This window comes from Paralichthys olivaceus, chromosome 16, assembly GCF_024713975.1.
Source record: "Paralichthys olivaceus isolate ysfri-2021 chromosome 16, ASM2471397v2, whole genome shotgun sequence".
Classification (NCBI taxonomy): domain Eukaryota; kingdom Metazoa; phylum Chordata; class Actinopteri; order Pleuronectiformes; family Paralichthyidae; genus Paralichthys; species Paralichthys olivaceus.
Window position 1 is genome coordinate 16,048,037 of NC_091108.1, and position 25,067 is coordinate 16,073,103.

Consider the following 25,067-nt stretch of genomic DNA (forward strand, 5'->3'; position numbering starts at 1 on the left):
AAAAAGACACAGCTGAAGGTTAAATTGCAGAATCTCAGAGTGACATAATATTACATCTATCTTTCCTGAATTGATTATATAGGAAAGAAAGAGATGTGAATGTGAATGCGTGGAAATAATACAATGACACTAGAACAGCATTCAGTAGAGTGCATGCTACCACCCAAGGCCCAATAGTTTCCTTAAATCCAACCAAACTGCACCACATTTCACACACTCATAGATATCAGTCCCCTAAATGTGCCTTCCTCTAGATCCATGAATTTTTCTCTGGGAAATCAATGAAAATGTCAAGAAAACCGCCCTGTCTTGCAGTCTCTCTAAATTAGGTGGATTGGTCCTTGGGTCCCAATCCCTCTACAAAATGGGTTCAGTCATTTTTGTGTAACCCTGCTTACTAACAAACAAACAAATACAACATTCATTAGATCTGGATTTTTATTTGGATCTGAATTACACACAAATATTAGTCCCCTGAACAGATGAATGAATTCTGAGGTCATCCATTCAGTTGTTTTGCATAATCCAGCTAACAAACAAACAAATGCAGATGAAAACAGAACTTCCTTAGCAGACGTAAATAAAGACCCTTCTCTTTCAGGTGGAGGTCTGTCTAGAATGTTGTGTAACTCAGTCCTGTCTCTGAGGGAAATGCCAGAATGCCGATGAATTTCTATTCTGTGGTTTTAATGATACACATACAGTGTGGGCAGTGTACTGAGGTGATACAGGCATAAAGTTTAAGCTAGAAACACCATAGACTAAAGTGGTAACCATGATTGTACATTTTGTAATTACGGTAATGCTAAGCTGAATTTCAAATCACAATATCGTGTCTTTTTTTACCCCCTGTGACTTAAGGACTTTTCGTTGTTTGCGTCATAAATTCAATATTTCCTGTTTGACTTTAAAGCTTTTTTCCTTGTGTGTCTCTCTCACTTTACTTCCTATCTTTATGTGGTTTACCTCCTCTGTTGATGACATGCCCCGCCCCTTGTTAGTTTCACCTGTATTTAATCACGTGTCCCCCTCGTTGCTCGCTCGTCTCGTCAGTTCCTCTCTCAGCGGGCCTGCGATTCCTGTTTTTCAGTAAGTGTAAGACCAAACTTTTCGCTATATTCTGACTGACCACCTGTGTACCAAAGCTGAAAAGTTTGGTTAAAGACTTTTCTTGTGGAGTCTGCATTTCCTCACCTTTGTCTTAACATAACAGCTGCTGTGGAACTTTGTCATAAAAGAACCAAAACTGTCAAGTGTGAGTGGTTATCAGCACCATATCCATATATTTCCACTAGACTTTATATTTTGGTCAAGTTTTTAAACTATCATTTGTTAAAGTCTGAATCATTTCTTAAAATGAGTGTGCACTGTAGATTCAAATACATTTTCCCTGCAGGTTGGACTGCAAGAAGGAATATTGAGATCGTGACTTATTTCTTCAGCACCACTCAGAGGTACGTGCATCTCAAAATACTGCATGCTGTCGTGCGCTTTCAATTTTCAAATGTCACAGCAAACCACTTGATGAGCCTACAGCACATTTTATCTCTTGTTCAGAGAATGCATTATAGGCTAAGTGAGTTTTGAATCAGTGCCCGATTCTGACAACAGCATACTTGTGGGAGAACGTAAATGACCAATATCAGTATGCTATATTTGGTTTACGCTTATAACTGAAGTATTTTCTTTTAACCTGGTATCCTGCCATGTGTTTCCTAAGAAATGGTTTATTTTCTTAATTCTCCTTCCTGGTACTAAGCACAAAGTGTGCACATTATCTGGTAAATCACATTATCTAGATACATTAAATGTCAGACATGAAAAAAGCCCTTAGTTTCCATCTTTAACACTGATGGGAAGTGTCATTGTGAAGTGCTGCATTATTTATGCATCACCAACTTTCACATTTCCTGAATAATAGATTCCACAGTACAAAACCTAGGAGAGATCAGAAAGGTATTTAAGGAGAGGTATACAGGCAAGACGGATGGTCTGCACAGGCGGTTAACAATGGCCTTGTGTTCTGAAGGTGGAGCAAGGGGCAGAGCAAAAAACATGATCTACAGGTAGCCATCAGCACTAAAGTTTACAAAATGTGAGTAGTTGGTTCAGAATGAGCAGCGGATTTAATCCGGAGTGTCTCTTTGAGAAAGTAGTTCTTACTTCCTTTGACACATACTTAAGTACTAATTGAAGGATCTGTTAACATATGTATCTCCCAGTATGTTAGTATCTTTCATTATCTAAAGTCTTCTATTGTGAGTTGTTTGTGAATAAACAACAAACCCTTCGCTCATTGCTGCTTCATACATACCTCACATGAGGTGTGAAGAGCTCCGATGTGTTAAAGTATAATTAACTCTGCTGAGAACATTATGTTTTCATCTCAGTCTGTTTGGTATTTAGCAGGATTATAAAAAACTACTGAATGGATTACCATGAAACTTTATGGACGGATGCGATATGGATCAGAAGAACCCAATAATTTAGTTGCAGATCCAGGATTTCTTTTCTCTTTTCTTGTGAAATAAAGCGTTTTTCAACATTATTGTCAATTTCACAGAATAATTAATGGATCTTGCAAAAAAAAAAAATCAGACATGTTCAGGGGACTGATAAATAAAAATCTTGTTTTTGTGAATTTAAATGTGCTTTCACCAGTTTGTTTGTTGGTGAGCAGGATTGCACAAAAGCTTCTTTATTGATTTCCATTCAGTTTTGTGGAGGCATGAGACCAGGATTTAAAAAATGGTGAGATAGGGTGTTAGCCTTGACACTCATTGATATCAGTCCCTTAAACATGCCTGATTTTTTTTTTTTGTGTATTACCTGATCAAGATCCATGAATGATCCCAAAAATTCCTGCATCTGCTTCCTGATCCAGATCTGCACCAACGTTTTTAATTCTTTACTAAACCATACCACATTCTTCCACAGAGGTTTGTGGTGATCCATTCAGTTATTTTTGTGTAATCTTGCTTACATACAAATGGACAGGGGTGAAAACATAACCTCCTTGGCAGAGGTGATGGAGAATCAAACAGTGAATTAAACCACGCATTGGTACGTGTACACAGATTGTAGAGTAGACAGAAGCACTCTGCAGTTCATCAAGGAAAACCAACGAGTCCTCAGGGTTTCACAAAATCACATGAGCACATTGCAGCTAATTGGGAAACATTATTTAGCGGCCTTCTTGTTGTACTTTGTCCTGACAGACTGAATAGAATCCAGGCTGCACCCCAGATTACATCCTTTAATTAGCTTCATTCCTCAGACACGCTTGCCATAATTCCTCTAGTTTCCACTCACATCCATAGAAATCATCCCTCACTTAGACACATGGTCTGTTCATCTTCTGAGGAAATTCCATTGATGCGTTTGAATATGCTGTGGTGTCCTTAATGCAGAGAGACCTTCTCTCAATGAATGCAACTGAATATGTACTCGAGAACCTCAATTACACAGAGCTACTGAATGCAGTTAGGTCTATTGTAGAATTCAATGTCACTGCTGTGCAGCCACCTGTGGATCTACTGCAGTGATCGACTTTTCAGTGTCTTCTTCATTTGATGAATATGTCAGGTTGTTTCTGACTTTTCTCTTCACCTTTTTTGAGTTTCTCCCTCAATATTTTTTTTTTTTTAAAGCTTGTTTTGAAAACTAAAGTTATAGTGTATATATATATATATATATATTTTTTTTACAGAGATTACAATCTTGGGGGTGTACTTCAGCATAATGCTTGAGCACTAGGTGGGGGGGGGGGGGGCGCCTGATTGCCACTGGTTATTTCGCACGCTGGGCTACATTAGTCCAGTGTGTCTTCAAGCTCTCAGCTGGAATAAATCTTTACAATTTAACAGCCATGTAACTTCTGCACCAGAGTCCAATAACTGAGGCAGTGAATGTACCCTGAGGTATGGACAGTGGAACAAGTACAAAAAAATGGTTTGACATCAAAGTTGATGCCAAAAATTGAATCACAGACCAGAAAAAAATAATGAAACAGGAGAAGGACAAGGAACAGCAGATCTGACGGGATGAGAGGCTGCAGTTATCATTGGATGGTCATCATTAAGTGGAAGTTCAGGAATGAGGGAGACTGTGATGATGTCCACTAAGAACAGTGTCCTAGAGGTAATTATATTTCATAATTGTTAAGATATTTGCAATTTCTTGTCTTTTGTTGTTAACAAATGGAATTCAATTAGAACAAATTTTTATTCAAATGAAAATAGCATTGCTGCTTGCAACAGGTAATTCATTGAGCTAAACAATATAATTTATTGGCTCAAATGATGCAGGAGTGGAGGATGACCAGCAGACGACCTGTCACTCCCAGTTTCCAGCACCAGCCAAATAGTCCACTTCGCAGTCCCCTTTCCCAGAGTCTGGAGGATCCACAAAATCAGCTGGCTCTCCTGGATACAGTGAAGGAAATTGCGCCAGGTATAGAAAACATTAATGAAACAGTTGATGGATTTCCTCACAAATAAATAAGTGCATGACTGAATATGTGTGCATGTGTGTTATTTGCTTCAGAAACATTAGGATAAACCCATGAGGAAAGCTGAATTAATTCAAAACTTTATTCAGTATACATTCTGAAATAAGGCATTTTAACTGACCATCATTAAAGATACTGCATTAAGGCGTGGTGAGCCAGCACTGCAGTCAGGAAGCCCCACATTAGGCTGTATGTCTTTGTGCTTGTCTTGTTGTGGTTCTGCTCTGGTTGGTAAGGGGATGCCATGAGTCGTAGGTTGTGCAGGACACAACATGCCTGGATAATTCTGCACCGTCTCAGGTGTATAAACGAGCTTGCTGCCAGCTATGACCAAGCACATCCAACGACCCTTGAGCTTCTTGATTTTTTGCTCCCAATCAGTTAAAATCAACTGCAAAAATGCAGAATTTCATGGCACTATAACTATCTCAACTGGTATATTTGAAGATTTTAGTTATGACAATAAATGATGAGGATGAAAAGGCGTAAATTCATGGTAATTTAATACATTTTGTCTATACGCACAACTGCAGCTGAAACAAGCTATACAATGCAGCAACACAGTAAATCACCAAAATTAGAGATCTCTCATGATGTTCTGAGAGGTGTGGAAAAAAAATGTATTAAGAAAAGAGGTTCATTTTGAAACTGAAAGGACAAATTAGAATCTGGTGGAATGCAAAACTCTAGATAATTAATTGGAAACACTGATTTCATGACCCAAGTCCCAGATCTCACCTGCAGGTGTGAGGCGTGTGAACCCTGACTTCACGGTCCTACACAGTGCACCACATCTAATTTCATTTCCATTAACAACAATACCCCATATGTGGCACTGGGGGGGGGGGGGGGGGGGGACCAAATGCGCTCCTGTTATGGTAACATAACAAGCTTTCACATGATGGATGATATTACTCTAATTGTAATCCCAGATGCCACATCTGCTGCTAGGCTGCTGTGTAATCCCTGACTGCCTGCAGCTAAGGACGTGGACTCGGATGCAGACGGGCCGTGCATGCAGAATAAACTGCAGCATGAATTGTTAATTGCTGATACTGTTTTTTGGAGCAATAGAAATATGACCTTAAAAATGCCACATTAATAACACATTCAGGCATAGACCAGTGAAAGGATATTCAATATGTGATCATGCCTCTAAAGTTGACGTGCTGTAAAAAGTAAAAAGCCAGGGGACACGGGGACATGACTCAAAATTTCAAAAGATGTATAGAAAGCTTGAAAGGCACAAATAGGCTCAGAGGATAGAGGAGTGGAGGTTAATGGATGGATGTTGAATTCATATCTGAGCTCAGCAAGTGTTACAGGATGATGAAATGGAAATGATGCAGTATCTCATGCTCTGTCACACACTGTCAATCGGGTTATGCTGAGGTGCAAAATGAAAAAAAGCAGAGCTATTTTAAGTTGTTTTTTCACTTTCTCTCTAAGGGTGTTTCCATGGAAGACTGAAATGTTCACTTTAAAATTGCAGCCGTCGTCAGGGGAACATCTAAAAGTGTGAACCTTGTTTGACAGCTGCATTTTTCGTAAAGGTTTAAAAATCTTTAAGAGTGAAAGTTAGTGTGATGCAGCTGTCTCTGTTTTGACACCTGGATCTGCAAAGCTGTGACAAATCTGTCAGCAAAGCGGTGCACAAAACATCCAGACGGTGGCTTCTCATTTGGATCAAGTACCTTTTGTCAGATACACATTTAATTAACACAGATCAGACTCGGATCTGATCGCACTCAGGCCCATGAAAGATTGATTTTGCATAAGCACTCTATACTTAAATGAAATGTGTATCTAATATTATGTCTTATATCGGTCCATTAATTCCATAACTGTGTCTGTACAAGGAAAGCATATCTTTAGAACAATTTGTCTTATTGGCTTCACACTTGCCATATGCATTGTTAATGACCAAAAGGAAGTGCATACATCTCATTTGATATGAGAATTTTCACAGATTGCTCGAATTACAGCTCGTCTTCAACACATATGAGCAGTTGTATCATTGTCAAATGCAGAAATCAACTGCACAACAGTTTTAAGCAAAGTTGCGTTCTACACTGGTAGCTGAGGCTAATGCCGGTTGATTTCATCCAGAAGGGGGTCATGTGATAGGACCCTAACGGATTAACAAAGGCTACATCAAGACCGAAAAGGCCCAATCAGCAGCTGTTGTGAACGTCTATGTCATCATTTCCAAACATCTCCGACTAAAATGCTGCCCCAAAATTTCTCAAACCAAAACAGGGGGCCAGCTGCGTTTTCAAACTTCTCCGTTTTAGTGGCTCTCAAACTCCAGAGCAGTGTGGATGCCAGATGTGTATCTGGGCTAGAGTTGTTGCATTTTCAAATGAAAACTTAGCAGTGTGGATGTAAGTAGCATCACCACAGGCCAAGAAAACAACCCATTTTAAATAGGCACATTTATAATGGCCACTGCACTAGTGATACAAAATCATTTTGAAATATATTGAGTGGTCTCGCCCTGTGATGCTGTGAGATTAGTAAACCTCTCACAATGCCATGTGATTATCCATCACCCTTTGAGGCACCAGAATAAAAATGGAGGTAACTGAGAAATGATAGCTTGGACTCATTTTGGTTTTTACAAGCGATGACATTGAGATGCATGAAATCATGCTGCTTGAGGCAGTATACAGAGAATATGATATAAACTGTACAGCAGAGGTGCACATATATACATCAGGCAGCGCAGGGTGTTGTGATTATTGACGTTGCGTGTCAGTGGGCAGTGATGGAAGATGTTTATCAATTGTTGCCGACGTGTTGATAGCGGAGGAGGGGAGGAGTGGCTGGTGAGGTAGGGGGAGGGTGAAGTGATGGGGGCGGGGTGTCGATTGGCTGGGCTTGCATCGCAGCTGTGATCACTCGCCTCTCCTGAAACGTCCATTAGAGAGCAAGTGATGAAAGTTTGGATCTAAACGTGAAACATGCACAGCACATTTGAAGTGGCAGATGTGGAGATCCCTTTCTGTTCGTGTGAGCGACGTTCACGAGCAAGTAGGTGTGCGCTCTAGCCTCTGCGTTGCTCCACATTCCCCCACCCCTCCAACACTGGCAAATAATCTCCTTTCTTGCCAATTTTTCCCCCCTGTTTTCTGGATTGGACAGGCAGAGATAATCTGGGATTAGAGCGAGCAGTCAGGCCCGGTGTACCACTCATGCATTTTGATGGAGCGGACATGTTTAATATCCACAGGTCATCTGCTGGGCCTCAACATATTCCATTATATAGATCAACCCGGGGCAAAGTTTCAGCATATTTGGCAGCTTTGCATGCTAAACTGAGAAGAGGAATGAAATGTGGCCGCTGCCTGTTGCATCTGTGGTGGAGCAGGTGGTTCCATCTTCATCCTCATCACACTAAATCAATGTAGTGTGGAAATATCTGATGCTCAGATATCCAGGTTATTCCAGCATCACTGTTCCATATTGTATGAAGGGAAACAGTCTCCACAATGTGGCAAGAACTATTATTCTTCTTGACCAAGGCTGCTCTTATCTTTGCTCAGAAATCCAGCAAAACTCAATCTTCTTTTTTTTCCTGACAGCACCATTACTTTGCAAGGCCGGTTGCTTCACCGACCAAAGCCCAAAATCTTCTGTTTCCAGAGAGTCAATCAGTGGGATTACGTCTTCCTTATTACATTATATACCTTGTCCTGTGACTCTTCATTTGAAAAGGATTACATAATTTACTCAATAAATTATGTAATTTATTGAGTGCCGGAGAAGTCCCGCGTCAGAGCGCAGTGCCATTAGGCACGGCCATTCACTGTGTTTCACCTTCATTAAATCACCTGAAAACTATATCAAGCTAACCATACAGTGTCTTGCGCCCTTCCTTGTGTACGGGTGGAGATTGTACACGGGGTGTTGTTGGCTCTCCTGTGAGGTTGAAGACATGCTGAGGTTGGCCTGATAAACAGCTGCCTGTTGTAGTAGGTCTGCCACGATTAAAAAGGGAGCGAACTTCCTTGTCAGTTGAACGATATTGGGTGGGCTATCAGGGGGATTTTGGGCCGTACACGCATTCGCCAGTGTGTTACTGTTGTCCTCATAGTTTAATAATGCTGCAACGAGATTGTGAGCGGACTAACTCATTGTCATTCACTTTTAGCTATAGCATCCACACGTTACACAAGATGGCCGCAGACACTGCGGTGAAGTCTGACGTCAGTCAAGTTTCAATCCATATATTCAAGATTTCATTCCATATATTCAAGATTTCATTCAATATATTCAGACTTCATTCCATATATTCAGACTTCATTCCATATATTCAAGGTTTCATTCAATATATTCAGACTTCATTCAATATATTCAAGGTTTCATTCCATATATTCAAGGTTTCATTCAATATATTCAGACTTCATTCCATATATTCAAGGTTTCATTCAATATATTCAGACTTCATTCCATATATTCAAGGTGTCATTCCATATATTCAGACTTCATTCCATATATTCAGACTTCATTCCATATATTCAGACTTCATTCCATATATTCAAGGTTTCATTCCATATATTCAGACTTCATTCAATATATTCAAGGTTTCATTCCATATATTCAAGGTTTCATTCCATATATTCAAAGGTTTAATTTCCTGAACGGCATGCCATAATATGTATATGTATATATCTTTGTATTTATCTATCCATATGGATATATATGGAGACAGAGGGAGAGAGAGAGAGCTCCAGGCAGACTGAAAGTTTTCCTCCGTCTCTCTGCTCTGCAGCTCATTCACGCAGCGGATGTTGAAACACGCGGCTGATAGCGCACGTCTCTCTGAGGATGTAGTGATGCTGTGATCTGTTCTTCGCCTCAGTCCTCGGACCACAGTGTTGTGGTTGTTTCCCTCACTGTGTTGGAACCATGAGCGCTGACTGCAGCAGCTACTACAGCACTGACGGTGCGTTCGTGGACAGCTTCTCTTGCCCCAAACCTGGAAGCTCCGCCGCCGCTGTCTTCTGCTGCGGCTTCAATGATGTTAAATACTGCTGCGATGATCCCAACAGTTTCTTCCCTTATGAGTACGGATACATGTGGTGGCTGAGGTAAGTGACAAAAAGTTTCTTGTTTCCTCTTTCATAAATCTGATTATTAATCTTTTTAGTTTGACTCATTTTGTCATTTAATTGAACACGTTGCAGTGATGTTTCATTCTCCTCTGATCAGCCGATGAGGTGACAGAGTGGAACTCATTTCTTGAAATTGCAGCTGTTTCTTTACTTTTTGCATCTAGAAATTAAAAACCTTCCTCAAACCCTGACTCACAGATATTCCCCTGAGAACCAGCACTGGCCTGAAATCATTCAGAAACCTAATTACTTCCACTACTCCAGTCATCCCCTGACTGTGTGTGTGTATCTACAATTCTGAGAGCCAATTTTGGTTCAGTACCATCGTTGTGAGGACATTGCTGGTCGACTTTGTTGCAGGGTTAGAATTAGGTCTAGGTTATGGTTAAGGTTAGGCATTTAGTAGTGATGGTAAAGGATAGGGTAAGGGGCTAGGGAATGCATTATGTCATAAGTGTCCTCACAACTATAGAGAGATGTGTGTGTGTGTGTGAAGGGGTAAACACTGAATCTTACCACGTTTGATCTTTGGTTTTCTTTCTTTTATTGATATCTCCTCTCCTCTCCTCTCCTCTCAGTATCGGAGCTCTGGTTGGTCTGTCCATTGCAGCGGTGGTCCTCCTTGCCTTTCTCATTACCGTGTGTGTCCTCTGCTACCTCTTCATCGCCTCTAAACCCAGTCGTCTTGACAACGGCCTACCCCTCAGAGTTCCAGGTTAGTTAGTTTGTCTGTAGATTCTCTTAAGGTCAGAATGATATTTGAAATTACTTTCATTCTGATGAGGACTTTCAGAAAGACCTCAATACAGATACATCTTTGCAACTAGCAGCATTTTCAGGATTTAAATACCATTTTTTTTTTCGTTAAGGTCTAAAGTGATTTCACAACTTGAAATGTGAATTTTGTGCAATTGTCCATGTGCTTTCCATAAGGAGATGCCAGTGAAGGATCCAGCCATGCGCAAGCGACCCGTGCCTCTGGTCCGCAGGGATTCAGGAAACACTTCAGCAGGAAGCTGGACTGTGACAACCAGCCGCCAGACCCTGAGCGCCTGTTTCAGAGATGCTTCACAGCCACCGTCACCAGTGTGAAGGTGGAAAGTCCATCGTAGGTTCAGCGAGAGTCACTTGTTTTAAAATAATGGGACCAACAGTCCCAAGCTCAAGAGAGACAGTTAATGTGGAGGCACATTGTTCAACCGACAGTGAATCTGGGGAGTTGTGGTGCTTGAGTGGTGAAAATATTCTGTCTATAAAAATAACCACTACTGAATCCTGAGAACAACATAATCACACACTATGAAGGCTCTGACCACTCATGCCTTGGGGTCATTACTTTCACGCACTGAATTTCTATCCTTCTCGTGGCCAAGGTGTTTTAGCACTGTGCAGCAGCAGCACTTGTTAGCTTATAAACAGAAGATAATCATCTTGCATCTTCTTGGAGGAGAATGAATATAATTGGCTACTTTAAAGCCAAATATGGACTTGTTCAATGATTAAAGCACATGCAAGTGCAACACATGTTAAAGGGTGAGAGTTGTGGTCTGGCTTTCATTCAGGATGACCAGCTCCATGTGCGCCTGGGGAAGATGCTGGGGATGAAGAAAGAACCGAGCTGAGTCTGGACAACAACACACTCTTTTGTCACATACATTCTGCTCAGGGACCCAGGGGTTTGTGAAGAGGATCAACAGTGTGATGAGAACATCATCCCCACAATCATTTCTTGATTCACATGATTGAAATCATTCATCTGACGAATGATGACTTGTAAACCTCCATTTAATGAGTGCAGAGGCTGGGGTGAATGGTCGGGCATGTCTGACTTTGGATGATGATTGTACTGGAGAACTATTTCCCCTTTAAGTAGCACACACCCAAATTGAGAAGACCTTAGCTTAAATGCTTTGTTTAACCTCCTCTGTGGGTAATCACATGAATTAAGGCTCAAATCTAAATAGAGCACAACCTTAAATAATTTGATTTCATGTCAAAATGGCTGCAGTGAAAATGTTTATTTATTGCTGACATAAGTTACTGAGCTAACACGACTGATGTCTGAACCATGGAGTGTCGTGACACACTGTATATCAAGATGAACGATGTGTCCCCACGTCCGCCCACTATCCAGAAATGAAGCTTGAATATCCCTGAATGTAAGCGCTGCCATCTTGCACATTTGAAGCCAGAATCTGAGTCATCAGCTGTCAATTGTGAAATTTCACCTCATTTTTATAGCATTAAATAACTATTTAAAACTAAACTAACTGGAATAAATAGCATTCAAACTATTCAGTGCGATAAAAATTACCTAAAATGACAGAAACCATCTTTGAGATAAATGTATGTGACGCAATTTTGATGTTTGTTTGGTCAATCTGCCACCTGCTTGGAGGAGACAGGGTTTATCGCCTAAAGGTGGCTGGTGGCACTCAAGATGCTTTGACTTCACTTTTGGGGAGCTGTCATGTTTTACATCTTTTACAGTCTATGTTGTGACCATTAGTACGCTTGTTTGCTTGGAGGGCTTTATTTTCCTTTTTACCAAAGTTTTTGATCATAATCCTGTGAAATGTTGAACAAAATGTCAGAACTATATATATGTATATCGACACTGTGTCTCATGAACTTCAGTTCATCAAGGTTACAGAACAAGAAACCAAACTATTGTTGTAATAGTTAAATTTACAGTTTTGGAAGACACGGTTTGGTTAAAAGTTGAACAGCTAAGACGTGTTACGTTGTGGTCCAGTGAAGTGAAAACAGAATCGAACAGTGTTGAGAACAATGTCCACATCCTCATGTGCCTGTACTCCGTCTAAAAAAAACACACAAACCAGATTCTACATGGCCGCTGCTCCGTGATAGCACACTGCATAGTAACAATGCATTATACACTCTGATGGTTATGTTTCATCTTCATATCAAAACACTAAGGTACTCTAAGTTACAGTAACATGAGATGTAGCACAAGCTTTGAAGCTTCTGACCAACAGTTCAGATTACTCAGAATAGAAAACAAGACAGCTGCGTTTCCGTGTACCCACAAACGCTCTATGCTCTGTATCCACTGAAGACCTTGCAATTAAATTCCACTTGTGCATTTATTAAAAGGAAATTTACTAATTTAAATGTTGTATCCTCATTTCAGCAGTGTTAAACATGTTTTAAAGATGAACACTTTAAAGTTAAACATAAATGGCCTCATCTAAGAATATGTTCATAACTGTGTTACCTATTATTACTATTATTACAAAATCCTAACTGGTAATATCTGTCAAATGTTTGGAGGGATAAAGTTTGTTTTCAATGTTGATGTTTTCAATTTCTCATCTATAAATGTAAGGACAAAGGTGTCCAGAGTATTCAGCTGTATCACATTTCATAGTGGAAACCAAGACTGAGCGCTCAGTTTATTTTCCACATGATGTATCTACATGTTTGTTGATGTGTTTTTTAAACTCATTCCAGGAATATACAGACTGATTTATTTACTATTCTTGAAAGAGCATCAATACATTTTAAATCAAAAGATAAAATCAAATTATTATGCAGCAATGCTGCGGTTTCAGTGATTGATAAACCCGTCCAGATGTCGTGGTGATGGAAAAGCAACAAACAAGTTGCAACTCACATTGCGAGCTGCATTAAGGGTTTGGATTTTGATGCACATACTGTTCAAACAAATAATATCTGCAACTGAAATTGTGTTTGCTGACAGAAGAAGCATTGGGAGACCAAGATGTCTCAAACAGACGCATTTGATTGCCCCATTGAAGAGAAGAGAAACGAACCATATGCCTCCTCTTATCTGAAGCTGTTCTCTGAAAAGGTTGTATTTAAACCCAGGTTTCCTCACATGACAGACTACACAGACTGTGACCACTTCCATTTGATGTTCTGGCAATCCTACAACATCTGTTGTATGGTCAGTACTACCTAGGTTGCTACAGTTACTGCTGATGGAACAGATGTGCCTGAGCATTGATACTAAAGATAACTACTAAGATTAACACAATTATGACAAATGAAGAATATATAACCCCATCAAATCATAAATTTGTCTCAATGGGCTTTACAATCTGTACTTAAACCCTCAATTGCAGAAGGAAATATAAAATATAAAATACAGGTATTGTGTGGTGCACATCATAGATTTAAAATTGCAAAATCAGGATGATTAAATTATAGATTGAAAGCATAGCAATTTTAGGTGCCACCAAATATGTCTGAGGGAACAAACAAACAGAGGGTCGGAGAGATGCAGAGGGTTTCAGGAAGTGTTGTTCTTGTCAGGAAAACAGATTCCACTGTGCATATCAATGCACTGATCAATGCATTGATTGAAATTTGGACAACCCAGTAGGAGAATGGTAATAGACACAGGCCTTTAGCAGCTGGAGTGAAAAAGCCACAAAGTGAAGGTAGGAAGATGAGAATTGAAGTTTAATATGAAGGCCTCAGAGTCAGACACACAAGGTCCTGCAGCCAGCAAATGCATTTTATATTCTGAGGACAGAGCTCATATGGTGGTCTGCGATGGTGTCCTCTTTTAAGTCTCTCCTAAAAACACAGGATATGCCTGAATTTACTTGGGGTGCCACTTAATTTTGGTCTTTTATCTCTATTATTATTATTGGCATTATTATTTATATTTTATTTATATTTGACTATTTGTTTTCCTGTTTTGCTGCACTTTGCACTTTCTGTTGAAAAGTGCCTTATAAATAAAGTGATTATTATTATTATAAATTATTTACATGAATTATGATGAACTTTGGCAGTTGAGTTCTCCCTATTCATAGCTGTGACAGGGCTTGGCCGCTCAATGGGGTTTAATGGCTTTACTTTCGTGAACTGTTCTTTGAACATCTCCACTGTTGCAGATATGTTTGTGTGATCCGGCTGAGCAGCTCAGATCATGCAGGCTTTCTCAGTTCCTCCATTGCTTTAACGCCATGATGCCGGTTGAAGAGTTAAGGAGAAAAGGATTAGATGGTTCAGTGAGACTTAGAGTCAGTCAGTTCAGAACTGCAGCCACTACTGTGAATTCTTAATCTTTTTCTGCAGAGAAACAGTCAGCAGCATCGCTGGAAGCCAACAGCAAAAAAATGACAACAGTCTCGACAAACCTGCTTTGATCCTTGCACAGTTTTAAATGTTCATATATTTGTTTCCTTGTGTGACTCTCAGCTCCAGCTCTGACAATGAGCACAATGAGAACAAGGTATTGAAATTAAATGAAAATGAAAATGGAGTCTAACAGCACTAACCTGCACAGTGAGTGAGAAATGTTTTCCTATAGTAGAGACACACTTGACTGTGGAACATCCATTAAAATCTATTGTGCTTGAATGTGAGAGTGTTGTTAGCCACTGTGCTACTGTGTTGGATGGGTGACGAGAACAGTTTAATGGTTGTGAGCAGAACATGCACATTTTGTCTATGTCTTTTGTAAAGCTAAACACTGTGCAGGGGAATCAATGAACATGTCCTGGTAGGAGCTTTTCAAACCTACCCATTATGCAACAAATTTTAATGAATATCTGAGCTGAATGGTGCATGAGGATGTTGCCTGTGTGCACAGGAGTTGTTCTATCCTTCACTTAATTTGCTGCATCTTACCAAAACATTGAATAGAAATCTATTTTGTAACACTGGCCTGTATCTTATTTTAAGGTGAGCCACTTGGACCCTTATATTAGCCTTAAATTTGGAAAGGTATGATTCCACTACTGATTTGCTCACTGGTGGCTGCATTTTTCCTAGAGATAGAAAATGCAGTGTGTCCATGAAGTGCTGAGAGATGACAATCCATCTCTGAGTGTCAGAATTATTTTTATTCTTTAAAGGCACATAACTTCCAGACGTTGAGAGCTGCATGAAAGTTGAGAGCTGCTTGAAATTGCATTTATAATAAATGACACTGGGGCCACTTGGATTTCAAGCCTTTCAGCACCATCGTTGACCTGATGATTAAATGGAAAGAGCTTTAAAAAAAGGAATTTAGAAGTATGGAAAGCCAGAAATTGGGTTGAGTCATCATAGATGGCATCCAGACCAACAGGCCTCACTTTTCTTTTCTTTTTTTTAAAGCAAATGAACATACAACTAAACATCACAATATATGATGTGTGAAGTGGGCTCCTCATAAATTATCACCAGAAGAAATAGTCTTCACAGTATGAAGGGAGCGCTCAAGCTTCATGTCTGATGTGATTACACTGCCACTATCTGGTCCCAGAGCACAGATGCAACATCTCATCCATTTAATCGTGCGGGTGGTCTTGAGGGCTAACCCTAACCCTAACCTTACTTAGCAACAAAGTAAGAATGATGACAAACTTAATAAAGTTACTCATTAACATCTCTGTCTTAAGGGCATGAACGAGGAGTGTGACATTATGGCTTGTCTTGCAACCTTTGCCCAGCAGGTCGTTTATTTTTTTCAGCAGGAGCTGAAGAAAAAGACAAAACACCAGTTACAAGTGGAGGAGAGAAACACTTGCTCTGTCAGACATTCTACAGGTGAGCTGTTTTACACATTTTTTACTTGTTGTTGTGGATTGTGTGTGTCCACAACTAAAAGTTGCTTTGCAATGTTTGTGACACAGCTTGAGAAGTCAAATGACCTCAAGCTCAGTGATTATCACATTATCACCTACTTCCTGTGCTACCTATGTGTGGTCTTTAGAGTTAAGACCCACAGTGTGGATATACTGCCTTTGATATTCAGATTGATGATAGTCAACATAACGTGTGAGTCGATGTTTCAAGTTAACCAGTAAGCAGTTGAGGACTGTATGATCAGTTCATGAAGGCAACTCCTCAACATCATGTGACAGCTTAGATGTGAAACAGACCTGATCACAAAGTATTTTTGTTCATGTCAAAAGGTTTGTTAACATGTGCTTTTCTGTGGCAAAAGAGAGGTGTCTATTGGCTAGTGAGTGGTATATATATCATAGTTGTATTACTTTACTTAAGTGACTCTAAATATAAATACTCTACTTAATGCTGTTTAATATTTTCATTAATTATATTAATCAAAACCAAAACAAACATCTTGTTTCTTTTCTTAAATTAATTCAAGTCAAATCGCGCCAGGTCATTTCAAATGAATTCAGTTTAATTTGTGTAAAAATGAAACATACATGTCCTCAAAGCACTTTACAGAGAAGAGTTTATAGTCATGGAGAGAAACCCAAAAGTTCGATAAAGAAACACATGGCAACAGTAGAGAGCAAAAATACTCTTGTCTAAAAGGGGGAAAGTTCTGCTGAAGCAGAATCAAGGTGGGAGCGGCCATCTGCTTCGACTAGTGAGTTTGAAAGGAGAGAAACGTGGGAGTGAGCAGCACAAGGCTCTCTCTGTCCTACTTCAGCAGACAGAGAGGAAAAGCACTTACAACAGGAGACATACTGCAACCACTAGGTTTGTAATGAGGAATGTTTTAAGTCCAAACTTACATGCAGAGATGGTGTCTGCCTCCTTGACACAGACCCGTTCCGCAAGAGAAGAAGCTGGTAGCTGCCACTCTACTTCTAATTTTATATAATAATAATAATAATAATAATAATAATAACAATAATAACATACTCAATTGGTTAAATCATTTCTTTAGGTTTTGCCACAAGAAGGAGAGATGGGTGTGTGGAGCTGCAACATCTTTGTGGTGTTGTTTCTCTGTGGAGCTTCTATCACTGAGGCCCATCCTGCTTTTTTATCTGATGTGGAGCACAGAGGCCTTCAGAGACGTCTTCTAACAGAAGATCCCACTGACAGTAACATTAATGGAACTGACAGTAAGTAACAAAGGAAATGCTGATGCAATTTTTACCATCGGCTCTACCGTTGCAGTCAGGTGTGTCTGAGGAACTTTGAGCTCAATAACTCATTTACAAGAAGCATTTTGGTGTCAACCTCTCGCTCTCCTGTCTTTGATGCAGTACATTCTTCTTCCTGCTGTTTTTCCAGGGGCAGTCGATCCAGATGAGAGCTCAAAGACAGTGGAGTGGTCCTATCTGGCTGCAGGACTGGGCACGGTCCTCACCATCTCCCTCCTCATCGTGATGGCAGTCAAGCTTCGCCTCTTCCACCGCTTCCTGGCCAGCTACAGACACTCCCTGCTCCATGAGGCCGACGGGGTCAGCCATTACGGTCAAGATGATGAGTCTTACCCAAGCAGTGTGTCGGGCAGAATGGGAGTGGTCCGAGGGACTGTGAGTGGGCAGGACGAAGATGATGACGGCTTCATCGAGGACAATTATATCCAGACTAGTGAGAGACACAGGGCAGAGAGAGAAAGAGTAGAGGAGGAGGAGGAGGGGACAGAGGACAGCGACGATGATCTTCAGTTCACAATCGGGTGATTAGATAAAGAGAGACTAACTTCAGTCTTGAACTACTTACTAATTATTATTAAACACATCATAGACCCACATATCAAAAACACTGTACATAGAGGAATCTTGATTGTAGATTTAGAGCGATGGCACCCATATATAGTTTTGGCAGTAATTGAATATAAAATATTCTTAGTGATGTCCTAATCATCTAAATTGTACAAATCGTTGTTTTCTTTACATATCACAACAAAAAGGGAAAGGTTAAAGAAAAATTAGATGGAAAAAGAAAGAAAACATATATGTGTCTCTGAACTCTTTTATTTTCAATTCACGGCCGCCTTGAAAAATGTTACTGCTTGTCACTGAGTTCATTTGAGTTAAAATGATTCGCACACAGGATTTGCTGCCATCCTTTCTGCCTATATACTGACTAGTTTGAAGTTTGTTCTGTTTGCTTTTTTCTCACAGAACTGATAAGTCAAAATGTTGTCTGCTCTAATTAAAGCTAAAATCTGTAATGAGTAAGTTTCATATCCTTTTGTTTGGTGACACATTTGCACCCTGCAGTTGATAGTTGTTGTTCCTGCTCTGCTGATGATTAAACTTGATTCCACTTATTGATTCCACTTTTCGCAAGTAAAGATTTGACATGTTGATATTTTAGTTGTGAATCAGCAACAGAGGAGAGAACATCATTTTCAACTCAGTTCTGATTGAAATTCCACAATCACTCATTTTAAAATGTAAGTTTCCAGCCTGAAACTAACAAAACACATCCAACACAGTGATGTTTTGATTTAATGTGAACACTTACTGAGTTTATTTTCAACCTCTCAGAATCTCAGACAGTAAAATGTTTTTCTGAGTCATTGCTGGACATATAATGTGTAAGTATATGAGTCGATGATGATCCTCAGTCGCCAGTTTGTTTTTGATAATGGAAACACAAAGACTAGAACAAAGAAGGTCTGATGTCTTGAGTGTGGTGCTGATGATCCTGCACATCCTAAATTCCTCCCTTGTAATTTCTACTTTCCTTTAACACACATTACATTTCATGTTTTCTTCCTTTCACAGAAAATCTTTTTCTGAATGTTTCTGCCCATTAAGCTCATTCAGATCAGGCTTGTCCTGCTGGAAGACATGTCTCCCCTGACTTGGCTCGCCTGTCCCCCTGAGACACTGAACACCAGGACAGCTCGACTCCCCACCCTCCTCACTCTGCTCATCCTCATCATCCTCCTCCTCCTCTGCTCCCTTTGCTTCTTAAGGTAGATCATCACACCGTAGCCCACAACAGCCACTGCCATGACGATCCCAGCAGCCATCAGCGCCAACCCAGACACCAACATCTCCCTGCTGTCGTGACCTCGTTGGCCGATTGTGGCCATGCAGAGCAGCACTGTCCCACAGAGCATCACGGCCAACCCCACAGCAAGAATCAGCACCGGGTCAGCCCTCCCGCCGCTCTTCAGCTGGTTGATGCGATGCTGGCTGCGCACGCAGTTCATGTCCTGGATGGCAGAGCTGAGGAGCTGCTTGAGCAGGACAGCGAGGGCTAAGAGGCAGAGGGTGGTGCCCACCCCGAGTCTCCACTCTCCAGACAGGCTCTTGGTCGTGGAGAGGAGGCCTACGCCGCCAAGGCCCAGCCCCATAATGAGGGCCACTGAGGCACAGTAGCAGAGCAAGGAGAGGCGTGGCTCTCTGAACCACCACAGCTCCACCTGGTCTTCCAGGACGCGTCTCTGCATCAAGGTAGGCTCCAGGTAGAGGCCCGCAGGCCGACGCACGTTGTGGTAGAACGTCTGCATCTCAGTCATGGCGGGTCAGCCGGCCCGAAAACACAGTGACCTGGTAAGATGGTGCAGAATTTGTGTTCCTGATGAGAACACAACACAAAAACAAAATTCAAACTTTGGTGCTAAACAGAATAATAATAAAACAATCATTCTTATGGTTGCTTTTCACTTAACTGTAACTATAATGACTGATGAGCAGAAACTTCCTGTGTTCAGCTTCTGTGACAACAATTACTCACATTATTGTTGGCAAACGTTCATGGAATGGTCTTGTAGTAATAGTTTGTAAGATCCCACAGCTGTCGGGTATTGTATCATTCTGTAGAAGAGAGAGATTAGGTCCACATCACGTAAAGAAAATATATATCCAGCTTCAAAAAAATGTTTCAGGGATCAAATTCCTCTCAGTGAAGATGACATCCTGATGTCAAGCAATAAGGCAGAAGAGTGGCAAGGACCCGGCAGCACACAGGCAGGGGCTCCCACTGTGTGAAACCCACTGACATTGTCCCATGGCATTTGTGTTTGTAGCTTGTCCACATGTCTTCTCATCAAACCTCCATCACCACAGTGACAGATCAATAATCAGTACCCTCCTCACATTCTCTAACTCAGTGCCAGGCAGAACGGAGGACACCAAACAACCCCCCTCTGCTCTCATCACACAGGAACACCATGATGTAGCGTTGGATCATGGTTTGGACAGAGATTGGCGACATTGTCTACCATGCCCCCGCGCAGACAATGGGCTGAACGAAGAACACAATGACTGTGCTGCAGGGGGAGGCCGGTGGTGTGCTGTGGGACGTGGAGGGGTGCCGCGCTGCTGTTGTGGAGGGCTGAGTGATGTCAGTGTCCACTGATAATGGTGGTTCTGTGATCCAAGGGATAGCGTCATTCACACACTCAGCTGAGCCTCTTAGATTGGCCATGATGAGCGCTGCATCTCCTCAATGAAACGTTCACTGACCCAGGCCTTCTCATCTGGTGTCTTCCAGTGACACACTTTCTAATGCTGGAAATAGTAGTAGATAGCAGAAGAGAAAAGATAACAGAAGAGAGTAGATAGCAGTAGATAATGTCTTTTGGATATGTTCAATTTCAGAAAGCTGCAAACCCTGATGAGAGAGACTTGTCTTGTTCAAAAAACACATCTTTAAAGAGTGGGCGTTTATGACTCAGATGTCATTCAGTTCTGATCACCTCTGCAGCATCTCACCAGACGCTCAACTATTCAAATCTGTGACAGACACACAACCCTGAACCAAACAGACACTGACAGCTACAATGACAGAAAGTATTTACAAAAGAAAAGGAGAACAGAGTGAACACAGAGTGTAAGGACGAGCTGGGTACACACAATAGCCTTCTGAGTTTCTACTAACACATTCTCAGTAAGACACTAAACAAAAGAGAAAAAAGAAAAACACGAAAAACACGGTGCTTCCCAATCCAGCAGCTTATTACACCTCCAATCTCTTCATTGTTTTTTTTGTTACATATTTTAAAGGTATCTAAAAAAATTCCCCTCATGGCCTTAAAACGGTTTGAATATATCTCTACACCTTCCTTTCTCATTTCGTGACTGGGCTCTATGAATATCTAAATGTGGCCCCGACCTCACAGCGCCACCTGCAGTTGAGGAGCCTTTTCTAGCTAGTGAGCCCCACCCACAAGTGTACAGGATTGGTTTCTTAGGTTTGTGACATCATGTCTAACTTAGCATTTGGTTACTGCAGTGACAAGATAGAAATATTCAGTCATGGGGTTGACTGATTTATTCACTCACAATATGTCTTTTATCATAAAAAAATGAATTTAACAATCACAAAGGGGGAAATGTTTGAAAACTTCACTTTTACCTGAGGGGGACTGTCAAAGCTTCAGCTGTGGAGGAGATTTTCTTCTCTTGCCTCCAGCTTAAAATCAAAGCCCATGAGAGAAGAATCAGGTCTTTAAAAACAGCAGACTGACATTTAGAGATAAGCTGGATCCATAACAATATGATAATGTTTTCCATTATCACAAGAGATTCTTAAAAATGACTAACACTTTGAAGTTCTACCTCTTCATTATATTGTCAGCTTTAAATGGCATTTAAACTATTGAACCTGTATTCAATTTGGCTTCATTTTTGGGAGCTGTCATGCTGTTCGTTCTGTGGGATGCAGTGAATTATCTTGTCATCACTAAAACATCTTTCTTGACAGACTGAGGCCCACAGACGCTGACACAGGTAACCAGAGGATTTCATTTCATTGTAGTTCAGTGATTGTGGTTGCACTGCACGTTACAGGTTGGTTAGTTGATGCTGGTTAGTTAGATTCACTTGAGTGAAATAACCAGCTAATAGAAGCTAAACAGCTCGATAGCCTCAGATTCAAGCAGCAGACATGTTCATGTTGACTGATAGTAAATAGTTGCATTTATATTACTTTTTTAAGGTAAATTATATTACTATCCATATTTTAACGCTTTAGTCTTAAGTTAAAAAAATTACAATGAAGAAACATGTTTATACTGATGTTCAGTGCTGGTCCCAGTGTCTTCTGCTTGTTTTATTTTAGATTATATTCGTTCACCTAACTACATGATGAGTTGATGATCCATGGAAGACTCTCTTGGACCAGTCACTTCACTGAAAAGTTGCACAGAGACAACTGTACTACCCCCCCCTAGTGGACAGTGTTACTCAGTGCACAATCCAATTTGGATTCACAGGGTATAAACATTTGAGTATCAACTACATCAAAATAAATTTCAACAAGTCTTGAATATCTAAATGTATTAAAGCAACTCTCCCAGAAGTAAAAAAAAGAATGTGCTAATGTATTTTATTCTGAATCTTTTCAAATAGTTGATAGATGTTTATGTTTGTCTGTTTGTTAGTCTTATAGTAGAAAGGCCTGCCACTTACCTGTTGCACTCTGGGAAAGTGTCCAGAATACAACATAATCAAAGCAGGACAAATAGATAAACAGATGATTGAATAATAACATGTTATAACTTATATTATGTATGTAATTAATTTAATCAAACCATTCAGCCATTGAAAATAAGTTTGAAATCACAGTACTGATGATTCACAATGAACTATTTTAAAACAGCCAACATGTTGATTGATGACATTCTTACAGCATTACTTTAAACTTCTTTATAAATTCACCTATAGTCACCAGGTCATTTATATAATATATTGAATATAGACTCGGAACCTCATGTACAAAAATGAATTCTTAAAAAAACTTTGTATGATATTGTTTTGTTTCAAACCAGTATTATCTATTCCCTCTCGGTCTCTACACATATATGTATATTTTGTAAAAAAAATAAAAATTTGACCAGCCTCAATAATGAACAAGATTTATTCATGTGCAAAATTTGGTGTTGCTGCCATAGGTTGACCTGTAGAGGGCAGCAGCCTCCAGAGTTGGACAGCAGTCTGCAGGATGCACTGTGGGATGCCTATACAGAAGTAAGTTGTGTGCAAGATTTTAAGGTGCAGTGGTTCAAGTACTCCTTTAGTGAAGTAACAGTAAAAGATTCTCAACTCAACGTATTTACAGGGGTATTTACATCAAAAATGTTTATGCAGAAAAATGCCACATATGGGCAGTATTATATGTAATACTCATGGATGCTGATGTCTAAATGTGTAATTCAACTTCACTTTTGACTTCATGTGATGTACTGGTGAGTTTTTAATCATAACAATATATTGTTTTAAGGTGCCTTAAAGAGAAGTTTATTTAAAATCTTTGAAAACAGGTGAAAAAGAGGCACAATAATCTGCCTTGAGCCTTAAAAGATCATCTCTAATTTTTAGATTCACAGACTGTATATGTATAAGTGCAAATTTTTGGGTAAGTTTGGTTTTAAATATGCTACTTATTTCATATTTTAAAGATGGATGTCAGCTGAGATTGATTCGTGTATCAGTGTATCGGTGGGACCTGCTACTATGGCTTTAAACCTTGATCAAAACAGTATTCTGGCTCGAAACATGGGATATTTTGGCATCATTTCTGGATAGTGGCAGGAAGTGGAGATGTGTCGTCCGTCATTAAATACAGTCTATGGTTAGATTAGAGTAAAGAACCTGATACACTCTACCAAACCAGTGCCCAAGCATTTGCAACTGAGAGATCTGTGTGAACAGTTTGTGATTCTGGCTTCAACACTCCAGCGGCTTCACTGACAGGTGCAACACCAATGGAAGGGGATGAACTAATCTCCGAGCTGCAGATCGCTGGGTTAGACAAACAGGGCTTGTGACCAGAGCGTCGCTGTTCCAGCTTCCCCTGCAGCAGCTGGTGAGAGGTGGGAGGAAACAGTGAGCAAACGTGGCTTTCTCGTGTCTCAACAGCAGCTGTTGTGGTGGTCTTGAGCAAGGTACTCAAGCCTAATTGCTTCAGTGCTCAGGAGCCATTGGGGGATAGATACACTGTAACTGAACCGTGATGCCTTGTCGATGCCGGCAACTGCACTGTGTGAATGTGGAGCAGAGAAGAAAAAAAAGTAGGTTTGCTCAGCAAGTTTCCCTAAAGATTAATTAAAGAGGGAAATGTGGCCTAAGTAGAAGTCACACTATTTCCTAAACTGCTTTTCACTTGCAACTCCAGATTTCCATGATTGTGGCCACTACATGGGAGGATGATGGACGCCTCTCCCGTACAATACTGAGAAAATGTGGGATCTGCAGCCAGTTTTCCATCTCCTGACAACATGTGACACAAACCTCAATAATCCAGACTTTTTAGCGCGCCCTGCTACCTTTACCCTGAAATCGTGAAACTCCTGCACAGAAACTCCTGTCAGTCTGGTGGAAAAAGACAACTAAAGATGTGTCCTGAAGTGACTTTATCCCAGTAATAGCGCTTATAATTCGGTAGACACTCTGTCAAAAAGTGTGGGTGATGAAGGATGTGGCGTAAGTGATCATAAAAGTGTTTTACAGGACACATCTGCAGTGTATCCATTTGTGTCGAAATTATTAGGCAGCTATTTCAATGCATGACAACCATACAAATCACTCCCACAGCAGTTGCTATGAGGAAAATATTGAGTATGAGCTATAGTGGATGTGAAAACTCATATTTTCTGTTATGCTGGCAGTGTGGCTTTAGATGTGACAATATCTGCAACAGCTCTGTGATCAATGTCCTGTAGCATCAAAATAAAGTTGACATTTGTAGTGTAAATTGATGCTTCAACAACTGCTGGAGAGTTTTCATAAGATTGGTACAGACCATAAACTCTATGTTGTCATGGACCAAGCAATCAAGGCACA

General features: G+C 40.4%; 3 protein-coding genes and 1 long non-coding RNA gene across 8 annotated transcripts; 3 read left to right on the forward strand and 1 right to left on the reverse strand.

Moving 5' to 3' along the window:
- The first annotated feature begins 1,048 nt into the window (after positions 1-1,048).
- On the forward strand, positions 1,049-4,502 carry LOC138405090 (uncharacterized). The gene is made up of 3 exons (XR_011238774.1): positions 1,049-1,089; positions 1,397-4,140; positions 4,308-4,502. It is a non-coding gene; the product is annotated as an uncharacterized lncRNA (long non-coding RNA).
- A 4,765-nt stretch (positions 4,503-9,267) lies between these two features.
- LOC109638507 (protein shisa-like-2A) lies at positions 9,268-14,253 on the forward strand. Of its 2 annotated transcripts, XR_011238864.1 has the most exons (4): positions 9,268-9,603; positions 10,206-10,342; positions 10,561-12,233; positions 12,274-14,253. XR_011238864.1 is itself a non-coding variant. In XM_020101519.2 (3 exons), the coding sequence occupies exons 1-3, from the start codon at positions 9,422-9,424 to the stop codon at positions 10,737-10,739; spliced, it is 498 nt and encodes a 165-aa protein (XP_019957078.2). In that variant the 5' UTR covers positions 9,268-9,421; the 3' UTR covers positions 10,740-14,251. The 2 variants fall into 2 exon arrangements, 1 of the variants encoding a protein (XP_019957078.2); XM_020101519.2 differs by having other exon boundaries at positions 10,561-14,251.
- A 1,313-nt stretch (positions 14,254-15,566) lies between these two features.
- LOC109641670 (leucine-rich repeat-containing protein 19-like) lies at positions 15,567-18,499 on the forward strand. Its single transcript, XM_020106196.2, has 3 exons — positions 15,567-16,158; positions 17,255-17,435; positions 17,608-18,499. The coding sequence occupies exons 2-3, from the start codon at positions 17,276-17,278 to the stop codon at positions 18,000-18,002; spliced, it is 555 nt and encodes a 184-aa protein (XP_019961755.2). The 5' UTR covers positions 15,567-16,158; positions 17,255-17,275; the 3' UTR covers positions 18,003-18,499.
- tmem125b (transmembrane protein 125b) lies at positions 17,197-21,901 on the reverse strand. 4 transcript variants are annotated; one of them, XR_011238712.1, is made up of 3 exons: positions 20,017-21,898; positions 18,793-19,857; positions 17,197-17,907 (listed from the first exon to the last, which is right to left on the reverse strand). XR_011238712.1 is itself a non-coding variant. In XM_069510910.1 (3 exons), the coding sequence occupies exons 2-3, from the start codon at positions 19,796-19,798 to the stop codon at positions 17,884-17,886; spliced, it is 624 nt and encodes a 207-aa protein (XP_069367011.1). In that variant the 5' UTR covers positions 19,799-19,857; positions 20,017-20,448; the 3' UTR covers positions 17,197-17,883. The 4 variants fall into 4 exon arrangements, 3 of the variants coding, with proteins under 3 accessions (XP_069367011.1, XP_069367010.1, XP_019961745.1); XM_069510910.1 differs by having other exon boundaries at positions 19,199-19,857; positions 20,017-20,448; XM_069510909.1 differs by having other exon boundaries at positions 17,197-19,829; positions 20,017-21,901.
- Positions 21,902-25,067: the final 3,166 nt, after the last annotated feature.

Excerpts from the sequence above, each read along its gene's own strand:
- LOC109638507 (XM_020101519.2), top strand. The coding sequence starts at position 9,422 with ATGAGCGCTGACTGCAGCAGCTACTACAGCACTGACGGTGCGTTCGTG. Across the intron at positions 9,604-10,205 it reads GGATACATGTGGTGGCTGAG|TATCGGAGCTCTGGTTGGTC; the intron begins GTAAGTGACAAA and ends CTCTCCTCTCAG. Across the intron at positions 10,343-10,560 it reads CCTACCCCTCAGAGTTCCAG|GAGATGCCAGTGAAGGATCC; the intron begins GTTAGTTAGTTT and ends GCTTTCCATAAG.
- LOC109641670 (XM_020106196.2), top strand. The coding sequence starts at position 17,276 with ATGGGTGTGTGGAGCTGCAACATCTTTGTGGTGTTGTTTCTCTGTGGA. Across the intron at positions 17,436-17,607 it reads TAACATTAATGGAACTGACA|GGGCAGTCGATCCAGATGAG; the intron begins GTAAGTAACAAA and ends CTGTTTTTCCAG.
- tmem125b (XM_069510909.1), bottom strand. The coding sequence starts at position 19,798 with ATGACTGAGATGCAGACGTTCTACCACAACGTGCGTCGGCCTGCGGGC.